The sequence below is a fragment of the Acomys russatus genome, chromosome 23 (assembly GCF_903995435.1).
Source record: "Acomys russatus chromosome 23, mAcoRus1.1, whole genome shotgun sequence".
Lineage (NCBI taxonomy): Eukaryota > Metazoa > Chordata > Mammalia > Rodentia > Muridae > Acomys > Acomys russatus.
Genome location: NC_067159.1, coordinates 32,841,915 through 32,868,979, shown reverse-complemented (window position 1 = coordinate 32,868,979; position 27,065 = coordinate 32,841,915). Strand labels below are relative to the sequence as shown.

At 44.9% G+C, this 27,065-nt stretch overlaps 1 protein-coding gene across 4 annotated transcripts in view; it reads right to left on the bottom strand.

Moving 5' to 3' along the window:
- The window catches only part of Lef1 (lymphoid enhancer binding factor 1), a 115,832-nt gene that overhangs the window by 7,327 nt on the left and 81,440 nt on the right, over positions 1–27,065 (bottom strand). Inside the window, exons 5-11 of one of the 4 annotated variants that reach the window (XM_051165450.1) lie at positions 25,033–25,123; positions 23,312–23,395; positions 21,241–21,363; positions 19,802–19,964; positions 14,960–15,067; positions 10,256–10,304; positions 9,601–9,641 (exon numbers count right to left, since the gene is read on the bottom strand). In XM_051165450.1, the coding sequence (XP_051021407.1) occupies positions 9,607–9,641; positions 10,256–10,304; positions 14,960–15,067; positions 19,802–19,964; positions 21,241–21,363; positions 23,312–23,395; positions 25,033–25,123 (653 nt within the window). In that variant the 3' untranslated portion in view covers positions 9,601–9,606. The remainder of the gene's footprint in view (positions 1–9,600; positions 9,642–10,255; positions 10,305–14,959; positions 15,068–19,801; positions 19,965–21,240; positions 21,364–23,311; positions 23,396–25,032; positions 25,124–27,065) is intronic. The other 3 variants (XM_051165449.1, XM_051165452.1, XM_051165451.1) reach the window with 3 other exon arrangements.

The window sequence follows — 27,065 nt, the reverse complement described above, 5'->3', positions numbered from 1 at the left end:
AAGGGGAAATTATTCCATATAGCAAAGGAGGTTACAGAAAAATCAGAGACGGCAATTTAAAACTTTTATAAATTATTTGGAGTCATTTTCAGCGATTAACAAACCATCATCTTCCTTGCAGTATATACAATATGCTACACACTCTGTAGAATGGTGGCATAAAGTACCAAGAAATAAATTCCAGTGTACTATGTTGGAGGCAGAATTATACTTAAAGTCTTTTTAAAAAACATATATTATGTGTGTATGTTGCCTGCATGCATGCATGTCCTCATGTTACCTGTGTGCCTGGTATACTACAGAGTCTGGAAGAGGACGCTGGATCCCCAGGAACTGGAGTTACAGGTGGCTGCGAGCTGCTAAATGGACACTAGATCCTCTGTGTGAACACCCAGTGCTCTTAACTGGGATAAGCCATCTCCTCAACCACCTTAAACCCTTTATAAAGAGTCCATGTTTGGCGATGTGGATTTTGCACAGTGGTAGAACCTACTGCCTTCAGAGTTTCTGTTGCTGTGATAACGCACCATGACCAAAAGCAACTCAGGGAGTAAAAGGTTTATTTTATCTTACACCTCCTTAGCGTAGTCCATCATCAAAGGCGGGGAGGGGAGGAGCAGGTGCAGATAACAAAAGTGCTGCTTAGCAGCCTGCTACCCCTGGTTGGCTCGGCCTGCTTTCTTAAACAACCCAGGACCACCTGCCCAGGGGAGGCACCACCAAGTGTTCTGGGCCTGCCCGCACTAATCACCGATGAGGAAAATGCTCCTTAGGCTTGCCTACAAGCCAGTCTTATGGGAGCATTTTCTCAGTTGTGACTCCCCTCTCTCAGATATCTCTAGCCTGTGTCAAGTTGACAAAAAACCAACCAGGGCACCTACCAAGCACAAGGTCCTAGGTTCTAGTCCTAGTCCCCCACACAAGCCAATTTCTACACTTTGATATTTAAAGGCATTAAAACTTTAGGTTTCAGAAAACTTTGTTACTCAGAAGGTGGCACTTTCCATAACTCTAGGTACCCCAGTGAGAAAAAGATTCCATTGAAGTTTGTCTAAGGCAATTCCTTCTTATTATCAAAGTTATATTAGTGCACAGACATAACTCCAATTCCTAAGTACTGGGGCTACTTTAGATATTATGTTATCTCCAGCAAGTTTAGTGAGTTTCCTGCGCATCTCTTCATCCCTTGTTATATTTCAAATATTTACTTCTAGTATGTGGGTGCTTTGTCTGCATGCACGTATGTGTGCAAGGCGTGTGCCTGGTATCTCAGAGGCAAGGAAGGGGCCTTGGCTACTATACTCAGACACTGGAACTGCGGATCGCTGTGAGCTGTTGTATTCGTCTTGGAAACTGATCTTGGGTCCTTTGGAAAAGCAGCCCGTGTTCCTAACCACTCAGCCATCTACCCTTTGGTTACATTTTAGTAGCAGCTAAACTAGTAAGTCTGGTTGCTAGCTGAGTTCCACTTTGCTAATTAATTCTGCCTTTCTGGCCCCGCAGCACAATGGTCCTTGGTCCCATGAGATGGTCGTGTAAGCCAACTGCAGGCCCTTCCGGTACAGCTGTCCTTTGGTATCCATAAAGGATCCTTTCCTGTCATATGTGAATGAAATGGCACACCTCTGCATATAACTCATGTATATCCGTCCTGTACTTTAAACAATCTCTAGGTTGTTTCCAACACCTAAAACAATGCAAGTGCCACCAAAGGGTTGTTTCTTTGTATTGTTGAGGGGATAGTGTAAGAAGAAAACTGATGCCCAACATGGCTGCTACAGACACAGTTGTTGCAGGTTCAGCTACACTGGGCACGCCTGAGAAGGAAGATGGATGCTCAAAGGAGTGTGGGAGAAGCCCACGGCTGTTTAAACGAGGAAAGTCTTCCACTGTCTTGGGCATCTTGACTGCTTTGTCTCTCCAGTTAGTGGGGCTGTTTGGGGAGGATTAGGAGGTGTGGCCTTGTTGAAGGAAGTATGTCACTGGAGGCGGGACTTCAGAGTTTACCATTTCCGGTTTCCTCTCTGTGCTTCCTGCTTGTGCCTCAAGATGTGAGCCCTCAGCGTCCAGCTTCTGCCCCATGCCTGCCTCTTGCTGCCATGTGTCCCTGCCGTGGCAGAACCACAATAGCACAAGTATATTTTCCTCTGTGGGTCGCCTTAGCCATAATGTTTTTATCAAAGCAACAGAAAGTAGCTGAAACCATGACGGCAGGCACCCTGGCCATGGGGCCGGAGTTTAAAAACCTACACTTTACACAGCAGCTGCCTTAGCCACATTGTTATTTTGTAAACTATCTCTATGTTAAAACAGCCTCACCCTCCCTGTCCTAGGTCTGAACTTCCTAAGGAATACTACAGCCAAGAATGGTGCCTTACAGAGTCTCTACCAGGCTTCTACTCAGCTGTGACAGCTGTGACAGCTGTGGCAGCCACTTGTAGACACTCAAGCACTCCGAGAGGAGAAAAGTCACAGGAGGGTCATCCCTTCAGAATGGGCAAGCCAGGGACTGAAGCGCTGTGGAAGAGCCCCTTCAGGACACCAAGATTCCCAGCTTCAAGCAAATGAGCCGGGAATCTCAGGCAAGACAGACGCAACAGCCTGGAGCCTCTTGCCTGGGATCTAGACTATGCATCCTGAAGGGAGGCAAAAGGCAGCGTCCACTAGGGGCGCTGCTGAGCACAGAGCAGCTGTTTGCCTGGGAGATGGCGTTAACTCCAGCTGGGTGCAGAGATCCACAGCAAGCCTCTCTAGCTGGCCAGGCACTCCTCTCCAGAGCTAGGAGCTCTTTCCCAAAGTCTTTAACTCCCTTTACTTCCTCATCGGGCACTTCCTGTGTGTTACAAGATGAAGAAGGGCGCAGCACAGCCCGTTTTAACTCTAGCTAAAGACAGGAGTCTTTTTTTTTTTTTTTTTTTTTTTACTTTGAGACTCTGAGCAAGTGTTAGGATTTCTTAAGCTGCCTCCAACGTCCCTTTAATTTTACCATTAAGAAAAAGGCCTGGCTTTGTTTTCTAACTAAATAACAACCCAGAGAAGGACACCTAGAGGCTCAGATGCCTAAGGAGGTTGGCTATAGGCGCACTTGTGAGTACAATCGGGTGAGCATCAAACTACATAGGAAGTAAATGTTTGGTTTTTGTTTTGTTTTGTTTTTAAAGACCACAGAGACTGTGTGAGTACTTCCCAACTCTCAGAAAACAGGGATCAAGCTGGGGCTGCAGTACAGGCTCCCCAAGACCATCAGGGTTCTGCCTTCCCTCCATCCATCCTTACAACTCAGTTCTTGCCCTGCAGCTGGGAGGCTCTACAGGAGGAACCACAGCACCCAGGAGCCTTGAGCCTTTCCAAAGCCATCATCAGACAGAAGCCAGAAACCTTCCCCCGACCCCCCAACGTAAATCCAAGCACTGCTCAATTAACTCCTGTAGGCTGTATAGCACTTGCAATTACCTCTCCCACACAGCTCCTGGCCGCGGGGCAGTGGAGGCTGAAGGTTCTACTTAGTGATAAACACACTTCTTCATTTAGTTAGCCAGGTTCTGAGATAAAGAATATGCCAAAGCCAAAATTGGGGTGGGGGGAGTGGGGGTGGGGTGGGGGTGGATGTGAGGGAGTTGTGTACACATCTGTATCAGCAGGTGCAGTTCTGTGCCTTTAGCCAGAAGAGGTTTTCTATCGTCTAAAAGTATCTTGCTTATACTTTTAAATTAGTTTGTGGGCACTATATAATCAGAGGCGTTACATTGAAACCGTATTTCTATATATTTTGGTGTTTGGGTTTGTTTTACTACAGTGAATATTAATAAACTTGTTTACAGGGTTGCTTTTTAATTCATGAGCTCAAGTGATCAATTTTCCTGATGTTTCGAAACTTCTGATTCTTTGCCTACTGTCTTGGGCATCTTGCCTAAGTGGGGAAGAAAGAAAAGTCAAATCTTCGGTAAAAATCCCGTAACTACTGGCAAACTGTTGAGGTGCTATAGGCTCTAAATCAAACCCATGCAAAAGCCCAAAGAACTCCCAGCAACATAATCAATGTGCTGTGGAATCTAGGCACTCCCTCACTATCCACAGCCCAAGGGACAGCCACCCAGAAAACCACCACTATCCTACTCAGATTTACATGTTTATTTTACATACTCTTTATGTATAACATGCTATATGTGACTCATAGCACATAGGGAGATTCCTCTGGGAAAGGAAAGGATCTCGTTTAGCAAGTAGCCCCCTCCCCAGGGTGGTTCTGACCCTGTGGGAGCCACCCTTACTGGCGGTTTGTTGCGTGGATAAGCCACTAGTGTCTGTGACATAGAAGGCACAGAAGAGTGGGCCAGTCTTACTTCCCAAGGCCCGGGTTCTCAGCTTTCCAACAAAGGACAGGTTAGTGCAAGCACAGCACAGGACGCATTTGGACTGTTCACAAGAGCCCTCAGGAGTGGCTTTCCCTGCTCCTGTTTCCAGTTAGACAAAAAGATGTTCTGGTACCAAGAGACGGTCCACAATAGTTTCAGAGTGAATTTGCATATGGCCTTTTCACACATGTTTCATTCTGGCTGATTCACCTTGTCCTTCCCAATTTCTACATGGGGCTTGAAGAGGCCACTTAGGGTACAGCGCCCCTCCCCCAACAGAGAAGCATAAAATCGAATTCATGCATTTTTAGGAGTTTAAAGAGCTTTTTAAGCATTTGAGCTGTGTATTCAGAGGTGTGCTTTCTTTAATATGCCAAGTTAGTGTTAGCATAGAGCAGCCGAAGGGAAGAGAGGACAGAAAGGAACCCAAACCAGTGAATTCACAGACAACTGATTCTTGACAAAGATACCATAAATAGAGGCTAAGGACAGGACAACTTTAAGAAGCGGGGGAGGGGAAGCTGAAAACCCACATCTTGAAGGTTGAAGCTACACACCAACGTCTGGCTCTCTGTGGGCTGAAAATCCTAATGTGAGACCTGAAACTTTGAAACCACTAAAGAAAAACGTAAAACATAAAGATATTGGCATAAACACCGACTTCAGGAACAGGACTTCAATAGACAGAGAGAAAGTTATTATATATGGCATTTCATTGAATTAAAAGCTTCTGCAAAAGCTTTTGCAGACCTACACAACAGGAGAAAAATTTGCCAACTACAAACCTGGCAGAGGTTAATAGCCACAGACTTTTAAAAAGAAACAAAACCCTCTGGGGGCTGAAGGGGTGGCACTGTAGGTTAAGAGCTCACACTGCTTTTACAGAGGAGCTGAGTTCGGTTTCCAGCACCCACATCAGGTGGCTCACAACCTGCTGTAACTCTTGTTCAGGGGGATTCAGTGCCCTCTTCTGGAATTCATAGGTACTGCATTCATGCACAAAACCCTGATTTAAAAAAAAAAAAAAAAAAAAAAAAAAAAAGACTTCAAAGCAAACACCCAGCTCCCAAATATAACAACAACAAAAAACAAAAGCAAGCAATGCAACTGATACATGGCTAAATTACCCGAACAGATAGTTTTGAGAAAACATTCATTTTATTTTTCTTTTTCCGTTTTGTTTTTTGTTTTTTTCAAGACAGGGTTTCTCTGTGTAGTCCTGTCTGTCCTGGAACTCACAGAGATCTGCCTGCCTCTGCCACTCCAAGTGCTGGGATTAAAGGTATGCGCTGCCGCCACCACCCAGCATGTTCAACATCTTTAGCTGTCAGGGAAATAGTAGTTAGAAATACACTGAGAATATATCTCACCCCACTCAGGATGGGCACTGACGGACGCACACACTAGTCACGGCACATCCAAGTGGGCATATTTTTGGCGGGAATGTGAGTCAGTATAACCATACAGAAATCTGTATGTGTTGGATTCCCAAAAAACTAGAAGTAGACCTACAGTATTACCCAGCTCCTGGATATACACCCAAAGTCAGTATATGACAGAGATGCCTACATACCCATGACTCCAGAGGGACTGTTCACAATGGCCGCATTACAGAACCAGCCCAGGGCCTTGGCAACACATGCATTACATAAAGACACTTTGGTTGATAGCCATACACAGTTGAGTACTATTTAGCTCTAAAAAATAATGCAACTGAGTCATTTGTAGGACAATGGAATAAACCAGGGGTGATTATGTTAGGCAAAACAATCCAGACCCAGACGGAACAATGTGTCTTCTCTCAAATGTGGAAGCCAGAAGCTTTCAATAGTGTGAAAGTGGGGAAGGAAAGCTACACGGGGAAGAAGAGGACCAGCAGAGGGGAGGAGAGGGTTAGGGGAGGACGGTGGGGGGGGTAGGGGGAAGAGGGGGAAGCAAATCAGAACAAAGCTAACACATGCATACAGATATGCCACAACAGTGGTTGGGGTAAGGGGCATCAACCAAAATGAAATTATTAAAATTCCCCATGGAAACCTCTTACTTTGTTAGCTGATTGAACAATAAAAATAAAACATTTTAAGAAGAAAATTTTAATTGCTGGTGCGTGGTGGCACACATCTTTAATTCCAGCACTTAGGAGGCAGAGGCAGGTGGATCTATCTGAGTTCAAGGCCCGCCTGGTCTACAAAGTGAGTCCAGGACAGCCAAGGCTACACAGAGAAACCCTGTCTTCAGAAAATAAAAACAAACAAACAAAAACCAACCAACCAACAAAAGAATCTTCCATATCAAAATCCATTATTTTGTATACTAACCCCAAAATTTTGACTAAAAAAATTTTTATTTTTCTAAAAGAAAGAAAAAAGACCTTAAAAATTCAGAAGAACTACTGGGGGGGGGGGGTAGGAGACCGGGAGAGGGGTTGAGATGAGAGGTGGAAATGATTGAAGGGGACGGTGGATATGACGAGGCAAGGCGTGTGTGTACTGGAGTGTCACTGTGAAGTCTATTAATTGAACTGTATTTAGTTTAAGATGTGCTGTTTCCCTGGGTGCACTAGAGGAGAGGAGTGAGGCCTCCTGGAGGCGGAGTCTCTGCCACCTCCCCTGCTCAGGCATTCGCTTAGCTTTAAGTGTACCTGGCCTCTCAGAACTGACAATTAGCTGGGGGTGGGGGTGGGGGTATTTCACGTCCGTCTAGAGCAGGGGTTCTCCACCTTCTAATGCTGCGACCCCTTCATACAGCTCTCCATGTTGTGGTAACCCCCGACCATAAGATTCTTCCCATCGCTACTTCATGACTGTAATTTTGCTACGGGTGTGAATCATAATGTAAGTATGTTTTTGAGATAGGGGTTTGCCAAACAGGTCGAGACCCACAGGTTGAGAACCACTGCTCTACACAGAGCCTTGGTCCTAATCAAGTACTCCATCTCTCCTGGGCTTGCTTCTTAGGGGAAGGCAGCTTGGCGGTCAAGCCAGGACCTTCCTACCCAACCGGAGAAACCAAGCCCACACGACCAGCAATGAACACGGCGGGGCATCAGAAAGCCGTTCTGGGACAGGAAGAGGCTTCAGAGGTGTTCTTCACAGGAAGTGAGGAACCACTGTGGGCACACATCACGGTCACAGTCACAGTCACACAGGAGCGTCACTGCTACACAGAAACCCTCTGGGTGGTGGTGAGTTAGGGAAGGGGGTACATGGGGTCCCTGTGGTGACACTGTGAGGCAGGGCAGACCAGAAAGTACATGACAGTGCTGGGGCTTGGAGTCTCCCTTCTCTCTTACCCCATGCAGGCCCAAGTCCAGAGACATGCTGGCGTGCATGTGGTCCAGGTCTAGCCTGCAATGCCAGGTAGAGGAGGCATGGTCCCTGCAATCCCAGCACTGGGCTGGTAGAGGCAGGAGGATCAAAGTTCAAGGTCAATCTTGGGTACATAAGTGAGTTGGAGGTCTGCCTGTGCTACATGAGCCTCTGCCTTAAAAAGACAATACAACAACAACAACAACCAAGTAGAAAGAATGCAAGGTGTGTGTGCACACTCACACTATTTTCTAGGTAGTCGTCTACGAAGCCAGGTGCACCTTGGGGCTGAGATTATAAGTGAAAGCTAGCTGGCTGGCTCAGAAGACCTTAATGAATACCCACTCAATTACGTGTGGCCGCCCACTGTGACTGTGCTGTGCTTGGCTATGATGGATGGTCACAACCCTGTGAAGAAACGATCCTTTTAACGGGGAAGAAGCCACCGAGCCTCAGGTTAGAACAGGATAGAACAACTGTGGTGTCAGATGGGGCTTTGACAACCTGGGACGTCAGGATGAAGAAAAAGCAAGAAAGTTCCTCAGGAGAGGAAGTGAGTGACAGGGTTGTCGGGAGGAGAGAGGGGCCCTTCTCAGTCCCTACCAGCCAAAGACAAGGCATGCATTACATGCATCCTTCCACTTCTTATAAGAGTAAGACGCTGACACAGAGGGCCCAGGTAGCTGATTGGATTTTAAGTCTAGAGCCGCCATTGGGAGATTTCTGTAGGGAATATAGCTTGAAGCTTCAGGACCAAAAGTAAACGCTTAAGCTTGGATGAGGCTCCCTGGCAAAGTCAAGAGCATCCATACTGCAAGCCATTTGAAGGAATGCTGCCCAGATGGGCGTGTTTGTAAGCGGAGTGTGTAGGCCTTTCAAGCACCGGGACAGATGGATACCGTAGGTGGTGCCCTCCACCTACCAGAAGAACTCCTAATTTTGTTTGGACAGAGCATGGGTCTCATGTGGTCCAGTTTGGAAGTGAGGAGAACCAGTAGGCAAAAGACCTGAGGCACGGGCACAGGGATGGGGCACGGGTTGCAGATCCCCACTGGGTGATGTAGCTGTACCCTTCAGGTAATAAAAGCTAGATGGTTCTGAGCGGTGATGTCATTCACGTTTCAAAAGAAAATCCCTCTGAAAGCAATATGGAGGAACTGTAGAAGGAGAGTCTGTGGCCATAACAATTCTCCCAAAGGCTACAATAAAAGCAATATAATAAGGGACTCAGGGCTGGGCAGTCATGAAAGACAAGTGGAAAAGAAGACCCAAAGGGAGCCCAACAGGGCTGGGTGACTAATGGCACAGGGCTGTGGAGAAAGAACAGTACAGAAACAAAGGCAACTGTTGTGGAGGAGGGCTACACCCTCCAATGAAAACTTAAGGCCCAGATTCCGTCCATGAAGCCAGCTTTCCTGAGTCACGTGGACAGAAATGAAAAGACAAGTGAACTGGGTTTTACTTACAGATCGTAGGGTGAGGTCTAACAATGGGCACCAATAAAGAAAAACACGCAGTAGAAGAAGTAAATCAGTCACTTCAATGCCTATGTGATATTAATATATATATATATATATGTGTGTGTGTGTGTGTGTGTGTGTGTGTATGTGTCTGTCCACATATCATTTCGACCGAGTCTTTACCACGTAACAACAGGGCTGAATGGGATATCAAGATGGCCCCAGACTCATGCTGGATGGTGGAGGAGGGTGGCATGCTGTTTCCTGTTTTGTTTTTGTTTCTTAAAGCAGATTTTCCACAGGTCAGTAAGAAATAGCTGAGAGAAAAAAGGACTAGATTGAATTGGATGACTTTTTTTTTTTTTTTTTTCCGCATTCAGGGACAATGCTGAATGGAACTCGTGAGAGCAGGAAGATCCACAAGCAAGTGCCTCTTGTTAGCGCTAAGTCAGCAGCGGGGCCCGAGAGTTGTCTTACCATGTTTCAGATGTAGGCAGCTGTCATTCTGGGACCTGTACCTGCAGAAAATGGTGTCTTTAACAAACTTTTATGGAGAGGTAGGTTTCTGTACATTCCAAACACGCAGTAGCTACAACATCGTGTGGACCTGCTCGCTTTGCTTTTAACGGAGCTCGGAGCAGCCATATCTGTTTGTGCAGTGCCTGTGCTGGCCCTTCTAGTAGAGAGAAAAGGGAACTAACGTGGGGCCTCACTGACTCCTGCAACCAGTGCAAGGCAAGGCCCAACATTGTGTTGTTTAGTATTAAACACTGAAAACACATGAACAATGCTCAAGGGGAAACAAGGTAGCATGGTTTACTGTCATCACAACAGTCACGTATCTAAAGACTACGCAAACAGAGAAGAGGCGGAAGCAAAGAGGACACAGACAACAGAAGGGGTCCTGGAAATCAAACACATATCCTGTGACTCCGGGACACAGGGATGGGAAAGGTGTTTTTTACAGGCACCTTCACATGTAAAAGAAAAGTCTTTTGGAAGTGTTAAAGAATTTCAGGAGAGAAAGGTGAGTTAAGGCATCATGTGTGGCAGTCGCACAACGAGGCAGTATGTAGGAAGATGCGGACTATTTACAAGGATGTCTGCCAACAGAGAGCCACGTGGTACCTACCTGACGTAGATTCCTGTAGCTTCTCTCTCTTCCTCTTCTTCTTCTTGCCCTGGAATGACAGAGAGCAGATGGTGGGCATGCAGGTACCCACTGCACGGAAAGCACAGACAGAGGGTGGCCAGCCAGAGAGACCCCGAGAGTCAGCCCTTCACTCATGCTTTCTTGGGCACTCCTCTCACGGACTGCCATGCTCAACACGCAGCCCTGCTGGGAAGTGCACTGAGCAATATCGCATGTCTATGGAGTCACCTGGGTGCCCAGATCCCTGTGGCAGAAGCATGACACAACCAAGGAGAAAGACAGAGGAATAAGGGGCCTGGGAAACAGGCCTCTGCTTCTTCAGAGACATGACACCGATATAGGAGCAACGATAAATACGTTTCAAAAACATCTCAATGACAAACTTTAAAAACTCACATTTTAAGTAATTAAAAAAATTTAATTTCTCTTCAAAACTACCTTTCATTTTCTCTCTTTCTCTCTTTCTCTCTTTCTTTCTCTCTTTCTCTCTTTCTTTCTTTCTTTCTTTCTTTCTTTCTTTCTTTCTTTCTTTCTTTCTTTCTTTCTTTCTTTCCCTTATAAAAACACTTAAGTATGGCTGCAGCCACAGCCCACTCTTGTGAGTCATGAGTGGTGAACCTGTGACAGGAAGTTTCTTTCTTCCTTTTTTGTTTTTTTTTTTTTTGAGACAGGGTTTCTCTGTGTAGCCTTGGATATCCTGGACTCCCTTTGTAGGCCAGGCTGGTCTCAAACTTACAGACATCCGCCTTCCTTTGCCTCCCCGAGTTCTGGGATTACAGGCGTGTGCCACCGCGAGCGCCCAGCTTGTGACCCATATTTTCACCCTCTGTAGTCAACAGCTCTGAGATAACAGTAACAAGCAACCCCAACCAGATCAGTCCATCAGAGCTTCCTAAATCGGTCTTATGACTCTATAAAAGTATAGATATATGTATGTCCCCCAGAGCCGTTTTCTTTGGGTCACATGGTTATTGAACGAGGCCTTCAAGTTTTAGAAAGGTGACTGAAACTCTTTTTCTAAACACTAAGGCAAACAGCCTGGATCAGTGACCTGGGAAATGGCTCATCAAAAATAGGAACATATTTAATGTGACCAGAGGGGTTCCCGGTGGGGTAGGGGTAAGGGAGTGGCAGGAGAGAGCATGCTACAGTCACAGCGATCTGATCCTTCACTCAAATACATCTCCTGCAATTTGGGAACCACATTCCTGAGAGGCAGCTTTGTGTTTGGGCCTTCTGCTCTTTCCTCTCCTGGTTTCCATTTGCATGGGTCCCAAGTGTCATCTCTTTCAAGACATTTCTCTGTCTCATGTCTTACCCCTCTTCCTTAGACAAGCCTGGGATTCCTCTGATGAGCAAACTCCCTCATGACTCTGAGCTCAGGGCCATGGCCCACCTCACCAGAGTTCCAAGAGCTCTGCCCAGAGCCTCCCTCCACCCTCCACACCTGGCACACAGCCAGTATGTATGGCTCCAAGCATCACTTCTGATATTGCCTGTGTGGTAGTTTAGGTATAAATCAGTGAGGAGTGAGAATATACATAGGATTTATGGCAGGTAAAGAGAGACCAGTTTGGATGACCTTTTTTTTTTTCCCCCCCGAGACAGGGTTTCTCTGTGTATAGCCTTGGCTGTCCGGGACTCACTTTGTAGACCAGGCTGGCCTTGAACTCACAGAGATCCATCTGCCTCTGCTTTCTGAGTGCTGAGATTAAAGGCGTGCACCTCCAGGCCTGGCCTTTTGATAAAAGGTTTTTTTGGGGGGGGGGAGGGGTAAAAATTCCATAGACTGTATGATCTTGGGAGGCAGGATACCCTCACTCAAGAAAACCCATGCACTGCTGATTCACAGAAGCTTCATTTTTTAGCCCCAATTATGGAAGTAAATTTCAACTGTAAAAATCAGTGATGCCCTTGAGCAGGCCATTTTAACAAGGAACCCGGATGTATGTTTAGTGATCTCAGTGGATCAGGAGGCGTCCTGACTGGCCGTCCTGCTCCTGATGCTGTACTTCTGTTAGGAACAGTGATAACAAAGATGCCCAGCTCTGCTTTGCCTCAGCCACTGATGAGATTGTCAAAAACAGAAACAGAAACAGAAACAAGATAGTATAAACAAGGCTGGGGCTTCCCTTCGTTCAAGCAAGGCACACGCAGAACAATTTCCTTTAACCATCGTGGAGAGAGAGTACAGTAAAATCTTTACAGATAACCTCGCAGTCCACCAGCTTTCTTCAAAACTATTCTCTTTTCACATGTAGGGGCAGCAAGGAACTAGAGTAAGGCGAAGGAGACGGCTTTTACATCTTTCTAAATGCTAAGACTTATCACTTTAAGATCGGAACTGAACTTCTCAAGACATTCAGCAAGCAATGCTAAGTATGCATAAACTTGGCAAAGCTCTTACATGGGGAGGGGGGTCAGAGAGTAAAGGTCACCGGTCCTCTCCCAGGCAAGCCACAGCCAACGGGCATGCAAGGCAGAATGGGAAGAGGACTTTGTGCATGCCTCTGGAAACTGATCTTCCCCAGTAAAAGGGCTTAGCAGAGGCTCCATACATGCAGCTGGTAATTACTGCCCAGGGAACAGAAGCCAGTAAGATGTGGAGCTAATCCTCGGGGTGGCGGTGGGGAGCCATGCAGATCCTCAAGCCAAGCCCATGTGGGTTTAAATTGCAGTGTAGCTACCTACTCCACAGCTGTGGACAAATTGCCTAACCTCTCAGGCCTGCCCTGCCCTGCCCTGCCCTGTGAAGTAACGATGACGATGCCATTGGGCAGTTGTAAGGATTAGAAAGTAACAGAAAGAATGGAAGGCGCTCCCTACAATCAGCATATGGCAGTTATTAGAACAACCAAAACAGCAGCTTGGGAGGTGACTGTGCCGTTGCTTCCAAGTAGCTGCCCACAGGACTCTTATTTCCTGTGTCAAAGTTATATCTGATGTAGCTTCAAACCCTCAATAGTAAAGTGGCATTTTCAGGGGAGCATATTATGGGGTGGGGGGCAAAAATGCTCAAGCCATTCCCAGAAAGATACATATGTGTTCAAATGCTGTAATTGCTATTATGGGACATGTGATCTTAGACACACATTGTTGCCATTATCTCTATGAGAACTGAAGCTTCTACAGCAAAGGCCATCATCAAACTGTACACAGACTCATTGGCTTCACATGTGCTGCTGAAGGGACAATTCCTCCTAATCAAGACTGGCCTGAATGCTCTTCCTTCTGCTGGTCTTCTGCTATCGGCTTATGTGTCCCCCTCAACTTCTATACTGACATCTTAACACCTCCTGTGTGTTGGAATCAGGTGGAGCCTTTGGGAGGTGGCGACTGGGGACTATGAATAGGACTCGTCCCTGGGGAAAGGGCAGCCTGGTGAGAGCACAGCCAATTGCTTGGAGGTGGCCCTTTCAGACGTCCAATCTATTGGTGCCATTGGCCTCAGATGCCTCAGCCTCCGGAACAGCGAGCAATACATTTTTGCTTTTATAAGCCACCTGGCTATGGCATTCTCTTGTAGCTGTCTGAACTAAGAATGATTTTCAAGCTATTAAAAATCTAAACAATCAACATTGTTACTTTATACAAAACGACAGACTTTCAAATGTATCATTCATGGTATATGTTCTATGCAAGAGTCTTTACTATATCAGTTAAGACAACTTAAGAGTCAAGATAATATCAGAAAGATGTTCAACCCCTTCAACAGGAAAAGGGCTGGCAATATAAGTGAGGAAGTTCTTGACAATAAAGTGAGTGTATCCTAGGACAACAACAACCCATACTCTGTCTTTATTCAAAGTACATAGAAGATGCCAGGGTATATTAATATGAGATTTTTTTAAAAACTATGCAGTTCTAATCCTGTGCCAAGACAGTCACCAAAATATGGTGGAAGATTTGTAAAGGAATCATCACCTGGTAAGAAATCTGACAAGAACTGTAAAATGTTCTATCTTCTTAACTCAACATCCTGCTACTATGACTCTTTCCTGCAGAAACAACGGTCCTGTGCACAGGAAAAGCATCCTATTACTCACAGATGTACACACAGCAGGGTGCATTATGTGTCTCTGAAAGGGGGCGGGGAGGGAAACTCAAAATCTAAGATCAGGAAAAACCAGGAAACTGGGACATTTATCAAATAGAAAATGGATGTAAACATTATTTCATAGGGGGGAAACCCACATTTTTAGATAAGAATAGGAAACATGTCATAAAATAAATGTACACATGCACTCTTATATTTCACCTATATGTGAAACTAAAGATGCACAGAAAAGGTACCAGAAGGGAATATAAGTAGTTATCATTAATTTTGCCTTTACATGGTGAAATTATACGGTTTTGCTTGTTTGTTTTACATCTTTTTCTCCTGGTATTTTAATGATATGAAGTTTTATGTTTTGATCTTTAAAAGAGCTGTATTTTACAAATAAATTAGTGCTTACAGCAACAAAATAAAAGCTTAAAAGTTTTCAGAACACAATGTACTTGTAAAATCTTTATTACACAGTTTGTTAATTTCCAAAAACAAGAAACAGTACCAACACCATACACCGTCCAAACACCCCCTTGAGACTGAGTGCAAGGTGGGCAAGGGAGGACAGAAGGACTGGGTAGGGGTGGGGGGTGGGGGGTGGGGATGGAAAGCCATGGGACAGAGAAGAGACTTACATAGTTGTCTCTTGCTGACCAGCCTGGATAAAGCTGCATATGTAGCTGTCTTTCTTTCCGTGCTAATTCGTAATATTTGGCCTGTTCTTCCCGGGAGAGGGCGTGCCACTAAAACCAAAAAGGAAAGGGAGAGAGAGAGAGAGAGAGAGAGAAAAATGGTAACTAAAGCAACCCCAGTCCAGCTTGTGTTTCAAACCCTGACCGAGGGACTTAACGTGAGCATTTAAACTCTGTCCACCTCTAAAGGGCAGCCGACCTGGTGCTGCAGGGACCTCCTCGCAGTCTGGTGGCTGCAGTGAAGCTCACATTTTTTGCTTTCTCTGCCCCTGTGGTCCTGAACCACATGCAACACATCAAAGCACTCAGAGTATAAAGATCTGTCACCCACCCTTTCTTTTTGCCAATATAAATAAAAAAGAACCCTCGTGGGTGAACCCCGATACCCAGCTTTCCTTTCATCGTCTGGAGCTTACATTGCTAACTGAACCCAAGCACACTTTACTTATGCAAAATGTGATAAGTTCCAGATGCCTTTTTTGGACAAACGAGCCTCCTTTCCCACCCAGACACCCTCCCAACTCTGTCATATGAAGCCTGGAACCTGAATCACGTGATCCTACCAGGCATGGCATCACACTTACACACAGGCCCACGTCTATAGGATACTGGTAACACCGTTCACACCACACACGCTGACTGTGGGTTAGCTTCTGTCCAGTAGGAAGCAAGAAGCAACATCTAAATTTGTCACCTATGAGACTGGGTTTCTGTATCTATACAGAAAACGCAGCTGCTGACAACCCTTGAGTTCCCCTTCTCCACTGTTATTCTGGAAGAAGGTATCTATTTGAGACTTTGAGGATTTTGTTTGTTTGTTTGTTTGTTGTGCAAATATTTGTAAACCACTTGCCTGGGTCCCCAGCAGACAGTTTTCTAGTATTTTCCCCACTTCTCCAGTGCCAGGACCTGCTGAAAGAACGGTAGGCACGCACCTACTGTGAGATAGCTACACTAAGGTGATGTGGTCTCAGGAGAAAGAAGAATGCCTTCCTGAAAATGCCTCTTAGGTAGCTGGGAGCCTCTGCATCCTCCTGTTCTGTACCAGGCTGTCCGCACGTTGATGCTAATCACATTACCTTGTTTGTTTGGTTTGGCTTTTTTTTTTTTTTTTCCTCACAGTGACTTAAAAAAAAAAAAAAAAAAAAAAAAAAAAAAAAAAAAAAAAAAAAAAGTTGTAGGTGGTTGGGGAAGGGGAAGAATGGAGAAAGGAGGAAGAAAGGCTGATAAAAGAACAAGATCTCACCAAGGTTGGGCTTGGACTGGAAAATGTGGCTCAGCATCCTTGCTACAGAAAACAGGAATGCCTCCTGCTCTAATAGGACAAGGGAACGTCGAGGGAGCCAACCTCACAGAGCTCCTGGCACCTTGCTGCCATGACAGCAGCACCCAAAGGCTGGTGGGAGCCACGCTTGTACCCTTTGAAAACCCCTTTGACATGAGCCCTTGGTGTTGGATCAGGCAGATGGTTTTGTTGTTGTTTATTTTTAAACTAGAGGTGTAGAATGTAAAGGTAAAGGGATTTGATGTGAGCATAAAAGGCAAAACAAGTGATATGCTTTTAAAATGTTTCTATTATATTGGTATACTTTGTGTTTGTACGCATGTGTGTGTGTGTACATGTGTGTGTTCGTAGGCACACATACAACAGCACACATGTGGAAGTTTAAAGACAACTTATGTGAATTGATTCTTTTCTTCCAATATGTGGTTCTCAGGGATCAAACTCAGGTCGTCAGGCTTTGTGGCAAACATCTTTACCTGCTAAGCCATCTTGCTGGCCCATAGTAATACACTTTTGTTTAAAAAAAAAAAAACTAGTAGGGAAATATGGCAAAAGCTGGACACTATATGCACACATGCACATATATGCATACATATGTATATATGTATGCATGCATCTGTAAAATATTTATTTCTATATATGTATATTAACAAATCCCTGATCATTGGTTGACATTTATTAACTTTCATGATAAATACATGTGACTGTCAGAATGGAAAATATCACTAAGCTGGGTGAAGAGAGGAAAAAGTCAAAAGACAAAGACAAGAATTATGCCTCTTTTAAATCTGTCCCTCTACTCATCTGGCAAGACCCTTGCCCTTGCCTTGTATGACAGGAAGATGTTGGCATACTTGTATGTAGCTTAGGAAGGCATTGTAACCTGAGAAAAATCTAGAATGGTAAACAAAAATTGAACTCCAAAGAAAGCAATCCAGCATGGATCTTTTACCCAAACTGCCAGGTATGTATTGTGCAGGACAAAGCAATTAGGAGGGAAGACAGGAGCTTGTAGTGCTTGGAGTCCCTGATAATTCCTAATACTCAAAGCATCAACACATGCTCACAAATCAGAGATCATTCAGCAGACTAACACAGTAGGTTCCACAGCAATATTGGAGTTTTGCATTGAAGACAAAAAAAAAAAAATTGTAAAAAGTAGAGAGATGGTCTACATTTCAGGGGCTTCAGAAACACAGGAAGAAAAAATAAGACTAAAAAAGCATTTTCCTTACTCTTTGACTACTGAAAATGCACATTAGAAAAATCAAATTTTATTGTTTAAAATGCCAAGCTGTAGGGGAAACATTTGTTCACTTTTAAGAAACTGCTAAGGCATTCTAACAGTCAAGCTGTAGCAGATCTGTAGCAAGCAGACTTCTACCAATAGCCTGGCAAGTCAGGTTGTTTTGAAATAAGATTTGTGCCAATGCTATTTATGATATATGTTAAGAAAACTTTGATTCATTTATATGAATGGGCATTTCTATTTTAGAGGCAGTAAAGGTTAAATTAAAAAAAAAGAAATCAAGAGATAAAAATGTTCCAGGATGGATTTAACATCCACTTTTAAGCAGTCTAATCACGCTAGTGTAAAACTTCATGATTTTTAAAGCCAGAACTTTAAAGAGCCGGTAAGCACCGCTCCGCCAGAGGGGAGTGCTCAAAGTACAGAAAACCTGATCTTAATCAGAGAGCCAGGGGCCTATAAATAGAAACAGGTGTCTAAATCAAAGACAGAGAGAGACCTCAAATGAGAACCATCCTTTAAGACACACATGCTTGGATCTGGGGACCATTCAGGGAGCTGAGAAAGTAGCAATTGTTGGAAATGTGCATTAAAAATAGGAAGCATACCTCAGAGATCATATTCTTACCCTCTTGAGCAGGAAAATAATTCCTGCTGCAGGCCCAGAAGGCATCTGACTCAGAGATGAAAAAAGGAAAAAAGTAAAAAAAAAAAAGAAAAGAAAAAAAGAAAAAGAAAAAGAAAAAAGAAAAATCTAAGAGAGGCATTTGAGCTGGCATAAAAAATAAACCGTCAAGCCCTCTTTGCGCCTGCTCTCTTGGTTTAGAAAGATAGAGAAAGTGGTCACCAGCCTTTGGGCTTTTAAGGTGGAGCCCTTCAAAAGCTGATAGACTCACCCCTCTGCTGAGATCTGGCTAGGGAATTACTGTAATTATCATTATTAAGTGTTTAAGAACCCATAGGGAGATAGGGCATCGCACTCAGAACAGCAAAGACTATAATCTGCCGCTGTGCCCTGCCCTCAAGAGCCCGAGTGTCTCACAGATGGGAGCTGGCAATGGGTTGAGGCTCCCGGTGGGAACAGGTAACTCAAGGCTTGCTTCTATATTCTGGGTTGGCTGCTGGCTTCCTAAATGTCTTATGAATGTTCCAATATATTGAGTTAGGAGCACAGTAAGGGAGTGTCATCAATGGTAGCTAACACATAATTCTCTCTGTGTTTCCCAAAGGTGGTTAGAGGCCTCTCACCTTGTCTGAACTTGGCGGGAGCCAAAACACATATACTGGAGTTACAAACTAAGAAGCGGCTGCACACATGTGGTGAGCACTGGTGCACAAAGATGAAGCATTTTGCTAAGTTGTAACACAATGCCAGTAAATATGTAACTTTTGATTTAGGTGAATTTGAGTTGGCCCTACAGCTCTACAGATACCAAGCTGAGAGCGTTTTAGTCCGGTGGAAAAGCACTCAGAAGGAACAGTTAGTCTTTTGAATAGTTGTTGGAGAAAGAATTTTAACCTGCCTATAACCTGGATATAGTCTAGGACCTTCGTATATGACAAGGGCTAAGAAATAAAACAGCACAGCTAAAGAAGGAGCAAGGGAAGAGGACAAGCCAGAAAAATGCCACACATTGGCTTTAAGCTGCAGAGCGCATCACTAGACACGTGACTTCTTTTGCTCCTAATGCGCTTGTGGAGTCTCAGAGCAGGACAGACAGCACTGCTTCTGTCTGGGGAGGGGAGGTGGGGCTTCCGGTAGTTTCCCGGAAGTTCCGCTGTAGCTCCTTCTGTGGGTTTAGGGAGTCCTCCGCGCCTCCAAGTGTCCATCCACCTACTAACCAGTCTCTCAGGTCTGACCATAAATGCAATGCCCTTAGACCAGTCTTTGCTGGCCCTGCTGTTTATTCTTAGATAGTCTTGCTAATTACACCCACAGTATTTACTACAGATTTTAATTTTACCAGGTAACCTTATTTGGCTAATGTCTATATCTGGTCACAAAACACCACACTCCAGGAAGGTAAGGGCCATGGCTGTTTTATTCAGTAACGAGTACCAAGCATCATTACAGACAAAGATATTTGATAAGTATTGTTTAAAGAATGGTGATAAAATCAGTTATCTATGTTCCAAATATAGTCAAAATTGTCACACACGCACACACACACACACGATAGGTAACTAAATCTCAGTACATTTTAAAGAAGCCATGCTATGGGAGCCATAATCATTGTGATCCTTTACTTACCCTTCTGCCCAGGATCTGGTTGATAGCTGCACTCTCCTTTAGCGTACACTCTGCTACGACGTTCGCTCTCATTTCTTTCATGTATAACATGAAAGCGTTCAGAGGCTTCTTAATGTGAGGTCTTTTTGGCTCCTGCTCCTTTCTCTGTTCATGCTGAGGCTTCCTAAAAGGTGGTGGTGGTTGGGGAAGGGGGCAGAAGGGTCAGGAAGCGAGAGAACATCGGTTCCCGTTGCCAAATGTGAGGATGACCCTCCCAGCTCTCTGCAAGCCCCAGGGACACCTTCGGCCTCGAAGAACAGTGTGTGAGGCTCATCTGATGAAAACCCAAGTTGCAAACAACTCAACCACAGGATTTCTTCATTTACACAGTGACACTGTGAATACGGTCCCTTTACTCTTGAGAAAGCTCCATCTAGGGCCCCAAAGCTGAGGCACTAGGTTAGCCCCAAACAAGTTGGACACCAAGTATGGGTGATCTTCTAGTGCGGTGGATGTTTACTTTTGGGGATGGGGATTGAAAGACATGTTGAAAAGCAAAACGCGCCTGTGCATGCGTGTGTGTGTGTGTGTGTGTGTGTGTGTGTGTGTGTTTGTGTGTGTGTGTGTGCACGTGTGCACGCGCGTGCATGTGTGTGTCAGAAGTCAACCTTGGGTATTGATCTTCAGTTGACATCAATCTTGGTTGTTTGTTTAGAAAGCTTAGAAGGGGTCTTTCATTGGCCTGGCAGCAGATCCCAGGGTTCCTCTTATCTCTGCCTCCCTAGTGGTGGCATTACAGCCACATGCCACCACACCTGGCTCTTTTTACATGGCTACTAAGGACCAAGCCCAAATCTTTATTCATACAATGCAAAGCTCTTTACGACTGCCCATGCTCCCTAGCCCGAATGAGATTTTGAACCTTCTTGCCAAAAAAAGAGTCTCCTTTGAATATGTTTTCAGGAGCTTTATGGGCTGTCAACACTGTTGCCCTATCCTTCACATCCACAAATTCTAAATAAGAGGAACTGTTTCTTATTCTTCCAAGACAAGCTAATATAGCCTGGCTCTGAAAGTTTGAGTCAATGCTGGCCCAATAGGGAATTTGGTTGCAGATGGCCACAATTTTCTTGGATTCCTTTGCTGTTGAGGACTCCAACCTGGGCACTGTATTTGCAGAATAGTGTGCACTGAGCCCGCCACCCTGTTTTACTTCACTAAAGGAAAGTCTTGTGTGGTAAGTGGCCTATAGTTCAGAATTCCTTGCAGCTACATGCAGGACATTGCTCCATTCTGGTGAGTGCCCATGAACTTTTAGTCTCACGGTCCTTTACAGACTCAGAATCAAGTCCCTGCCCTCAGGGACAGAACCTTCCAGGCCAAGCTACATGGAATTTCACAACAGAAGAGGAGGCTCAGAGAAACGAGGTGTGTGTATGGAGGGGGGGTGCTCTACTTACACATGCATTAGGTCGCTGTCAGTGTGGGGGTGCTCCTGTTTGACCTGAGGCGTTACAATAGCTGGATGAGGGATGCCAGTTGTGTGGGGGCCAGGAGGACCAGGAATCATATGATGGGAAAACCTATACAGAGAGAGGGAAACAATATGCACTTCTGGCTGTTATGGCCAAACCTAGGTAGAATGAGAAGGCAACTCACTGATTGTGATCAGCTATGGGTGAAGATATGTCTGTGTGCACCTGAGCATTAACTATGGTCTGGAGTAACAACTGGTTTTTTTTTTCTTTCTGAATTCAGCTGGGAAAAATATAATTATTCCCTGTAGGTTTTCAAACTGGCATCCTTCCTCGGGAGGGCAGCAGACACAAGATTAGGGGACGCTGAATCAGTTTCCTTGCAAAGCAACTTTCCAACAAAAATTTCGATAAGAGGAATGACTGGAAATGTGGTATTTTATTAAGATTCAACCAAAGATATAGCATTTCAAAAATTGCACACGAAGAGTAATGCTCTCTCATATTGCTGGCTGTTGAGTTGACGTCAGAAGGGGACAACTGAGACAAAGGACAGGAAGAGCCTTCTTGGCCCCTCCTTTGTGAGATTATCTTCTGCCCAGCAGTAAAGTTTGGGAGATGGGGTTTGGGGAGGGGCGGAGTCTGGAACTAAGGGCAAGGGTTAAATTAAAGGGAGGGAGATTCTGTGCTCAAGCATCTCCGCCTCCTGTTGACTTTCTCCTGGGCATGGGTATGCAGCACTCAAAAAGGCAGCCCATCTCCTGCCAGCCATTGTGAAGGAAGAAACCTACCCTACTAGGAAAAAAAAAAAAAAAAAAAAAAAAAAAAAAACCCAATGGCGCATCTCAGCAAACACTGGGTAAATTTGGATATGCCTTGGAGATTTCCTTTTTCCGATCTGTTTTAGAGTGAACGCTTAATTCCACAAGGAAAATGTTCTGTGGTCCTTCCCAGAGCCCCTCATTAGGAAAGGAGAAAAGGACCTCTGCTAGGGTACCTAGGGTTTCGGAAACAAACGTCTTAATTATTAAGGAGACGAAAATACAAACATTTGACCAAATAACAATGCCCTGCTAAGATATATGGTGCTTGACGGTGGCTATGTACCTATGAGGCAATCTTTGTCTTCAGCTCTGTTTTAAAAACTATAAAAATGAGAAATATTAACCACCTTAGGCATCTAGACTTATACTTCACTGAACAAAGAATATATACATATATATATATTGAAGCTGAAATTTACCACACAAACTATAAACATCCAATCCACATTAAAAAAAAAAAAGAAAGAAAGAAAGAAAGAAAAAAAAAGACAGATTCACAACCAGCTAATATCTCACCATTTGACTTCCAGCACAGTAACACACTGGCTTCCTTGAGAAAGCCATGGGCACACACAGATGATACAGCACAAAGCTGTGTGTACATTGGGTACATCAAGCACAGGCCACAGAAGGCATCCCCTCCAGAAGCAGAAGCGCCACACAGAACAGCCCCAGAGGGCTTCACTTGCGAAAACATGTCCACACAGGGCCTGATTCACACACTAGGATGTACACGCTGCCGTCACAGTCACAGCTGGACGGCTTGTGGTTACTGTCCCCTTCCCCTGCAAAAACAGAGGGCCAGTCGAGGGAGGATCTGGCTGGCCTATGGGGGCTGTTTTCAAGTACTGCCATTTTAAACTGATTGAGGTTTCCACAAAAGGGAGCAACTGTACAACTCAAACTCAACTCATTTTCATGGCTCCCTCTCAGGCCACCCGCCCCCAGCATGATCTACATCAACCAAGGTTGTCTTCTCAAGCCCACATTGAGGATATTTGCCACCCCACAGGTAGGTGGCAGCGAACTCTGGAGTCGCAGTGTTTCCTGGTATGGCTGGTGCCCTGGAGTCATTGTGACACCTAGTGTGGGAGCCAGGCACACTGCACAGACACACGCGCACGGGGGCTGGGTTATGAGGCTCCTAGCCAGCCAGCCCAGAGGCAAGCGGGGCGGGGGGGTGCGCACAATGCGAGCAGGGGGATCGACCTGGCCGGTCCACCTCCACCTACCTGGACATGGAAGTGTCGCCTGACAGTGAGGATGGGTAGGGTTGCCTGAATCCACCCGTGATGGGATATACAGGCTGACCTTGCCTGAGGTCACAGAAGAGAGGAACCCATCAATGACAAAACACGAGTTACAAACTAGCAGTAAGAGTTTGGTGACAGGAGGGACAGGTACCAGAAGGCAGCAACCCCAGCATTTTTACAACGCGGGACTGTTTCCCTTCCTCACCCTCCCACATTTCACCCATCAAAGCACCCGTGTGCCTTCAAGAAAACCTTCCCTCCCTCAGCTCAGAACACAAGCTAGCCCATCAATGATTCTTTTATCCTTTCCCCCCATCCGACACCTTTAATGCAAAGTAGGACTTAAAGATGCTTATTGAATATAATGCAGCCCATAGAATGGCAAACTGTCCCTTTAGAGAAGCAGCTTAGCCAAGCCTTCATCCAAACCTTTGAGAATTTAGAAATAGAAAGGGCACCGACTGTTCTATTTACATAAAAATAAATAAACATTTCAGAGACACTGTGCCTCTCCTCCCCCTTATATATGCCTGTTAGAGTGAAGAAATCAAAGACCGGTTCACTGCGATTACTTCGCTCCTCCCTGAGAGCTCCCTCTTCCCCCTCTCTTCTCTCATGTCTTTCTTTACAGTCTATTTCTAGCTGCCAGTGATGGCACAGGCAGATTGCTCCCCGAGTAGGTGAGTTCAGACAGAATAATTGAGCTAGGGCTCAAGTATACACACAATCAATTAAACCCTGAGAGACTTCATGACAAAGAGGGAGGGTGTGGGAGCTCTGGCTTTGCTGGAGAACATGCCAGAATGCCTGGGTGTAGAGGTCACGCAGTGGTGTGGGGGCTGTAGGGAGAGCATACTGAATAGAGAACCAGGAGAATGGCAGTAGCAGCAACACTTCAACAACAGGGACTGGGGAGCGGGGAGGGCGGGGCATGGAGCTGGAGGACAAAGCTTTGTGACGTCACCCACATGGGCCAGATTTATTTTTCTCATCATGATCTTCCTTTACTTTCATAAAAACAAAACAAAACAAACAAGAAAACAAAACAAAACAAAAAACCCCAATCAAACAAACCAACAAAAACTGAGTGGGCGGCAGCTGCAGCAGCAGCAGGAATGTTTCTGGAGCTCACGTTAGCATCTGAAGTCTGAAGGAACCCAAGCGCCTAAATATGATTGTTGTGCCTCCAGAATGAGCTTGGGTGGGTGCTTGTTAACATTCGAAAGACACCTGTGCTCTGTTGATTGCTCCTTAGTTCTGTGTTATTTGCCTTACTTGATCACTTAGAAGCAAAAGTAGACATCCAATAACTCTAAGTTCATGTTTCAAAACTATGAGTTGTAAAAAAAAAAAAAAATCCGGAAGAGAAAAAGCCCCCACTGAGGCCCAGCTTCATATGGCAGAGCGAATGCCCAAAGCCACAAATTGAATCCATAAAACTATAAGCTTCAAAGCAAATGTGATGCAGTCATTTTCTACACATATTAGTGGACGGATTCAATCCATTTCAAAGTCTGTATGCTTTTTTTTTAATCTTTCAAATTGAAATGAAATAAAGTTAGCACCTTGCTTGTTGCTGTAAAATCTTCTCCATTCCACAAATGCAACCACACACAGAACCGCTTTCCGTGAATGGTAAATGGAAAGACACGTGTCCAAACACTGCATAGAAGGTTGTATGAACGGATATGGGCTCTTACCAGCCAAGGGGTGGGGTGATTTGTCCAACGCCGCCCGGAGACAGGGGGTAAAAGGTTGGGATTTCGGGAGCTGGAGGGTGTCTTGACATGGCTGTTAAAAGGAACAGAAAAGGAGTCGCGTTTATATTCACAAGACAGACATGCAGAAGGGCAAGAGAAAAAGCAGAAGACATTTCATGTCACTGGAATTTTCAGAATAGAAACTGTCCATCAGCTGGGCATGGTGGTTCACGCCTTTAATCCCAGCACTTGGGAGGCAGAGGCAGGCGGATTGCTGTGAGTTCAAGGCCAGCCTGGTCTATAAAGTGAGTCTAGGATAGCTAAGGCTAGAAAAGAGAGACCCTGTCTCAAAAAGACAAAAACAAAAACAAAAAACAAAACAAAAACAAATAAAAAGGAACTGTCCATCAGATCTAGTGAATGGACATAAGTCTTTCACAGGATTTCAACATCTGAGGGAACAGGGTCTTCACATGGACAGTTGTAGCTGGGGAAAGCCATGCAGGGATGTTTACCCTTCCAAGAAAACAGCCATCTGAATCGTCTTTTGATTTATTCTGCCCTCATTATTTCCATTGGAAGAGAGTGGTAGGCAAGTGTTTTTGTGTAGAAGAAAATGACAGGCCTCCATAAGAAGATGGCCTGCCACGGGGCTCAAAGATTAGGTAAATTGCCATTTTCATCAGGTCCCTTATGGACACATAGATTTGGGAAATGTGATACCTCAGAGGATCAAAGATTAATTAGGAATCATCTTCAGACCCACAGTGGTCACACTTGATATGATTCATTTGTTCTCTGCTGCCATTTCAGCTCCCTCTAAGCTCCTCATCAACTCCAGTCCTCTGGGCTCCAAGGTCACGCTGCTCCGTATTAGTTGTACTCTCCGGCAAAGGGGAATGCCACCAAATTGTTTCTCAGGGTTGAGTTCTCCTGGGAGCCCAGTGTCTTGTAACTGTGAAACCCACCTAATCCTAGTCCCAGATGACATCCTTTTTTAGACCGTACCTTGAATACAAAGGGGGAGGGTGGGGGGAACAAAACTGACAGGACAAATGCACAATATGTAAAATAAGAAATTTAATGTACTGGGAGAGGTGTTTCTGAAAAGCGCTAGGCAAGTTGCTACATAGAAATGACCACAGCTTCAAAAGACTATTTCCATGTAGGGCAATGGTTCTCAACCTGTGCGTCATGTCCCTATCGGAGGCTGCATATGGGATACCCCGCATATCAGATATTTACACACGAATCATAACAGTAGCAAGATTATGGTTACAAAGTAACAAGGAAAATAATTGTGCGGTTGATGGTCACCACTACCCGAGGAACTGTATTAAAGGGCGGCAGCATTAGGAAGGCTGAGAATCATTTTATAGGCTTACCAGGCATTGACCGTAAATACACTAGTTACTATGCGGAACCAGATGAGCACATGGCAGAGGCTCTTTAAATAGTGTGAAATTTTACTACCTAACGTGCGCATGGACTTCACATTGGATCTTAAGATGCCAAAGGACTTTGGCGTGAGAGGACGCTAGCCTTCCTGCTGCCTTTCGCTTGTGCTAATAGGACCACCTCTTGGTTCTTACACAGAGCAGCATGGAGCCGAATGCCCCTCGTGTCACACTCAATATGGCTCTTATCTCAGGTCAATAGACATTTTGCTGTTTTCAAAATCACTTCAAATCTCCTATAATTTTTAAAAAAAATTTCCTTTGATCCCATCCCAATGGCTCCTCAAATTTGTTTTCCCTGGGAACATTTTTTGTTTCTTTGTTTCTGGAAAAGGGCAGGGGTGGGCTGAGGTAGATGCCTCAGGACTTTTGACAAGTTTTTCAACTTGTTGCTTGTTCCCTAACCCTAAGATTCCCAAATCCTCGAATCTCAGGGTCTTCTGGGAGGTTCAAGTTAAAAAAACTAACAACCTTCTCCCTGACCAAAGTCAGGTCAGACCAACTTAGAGCATTAGAAAGGTGGATTTTACTACTTACAAAATGAGAACGGTTTCCAAAGACAGTTTCTGTTTTCTG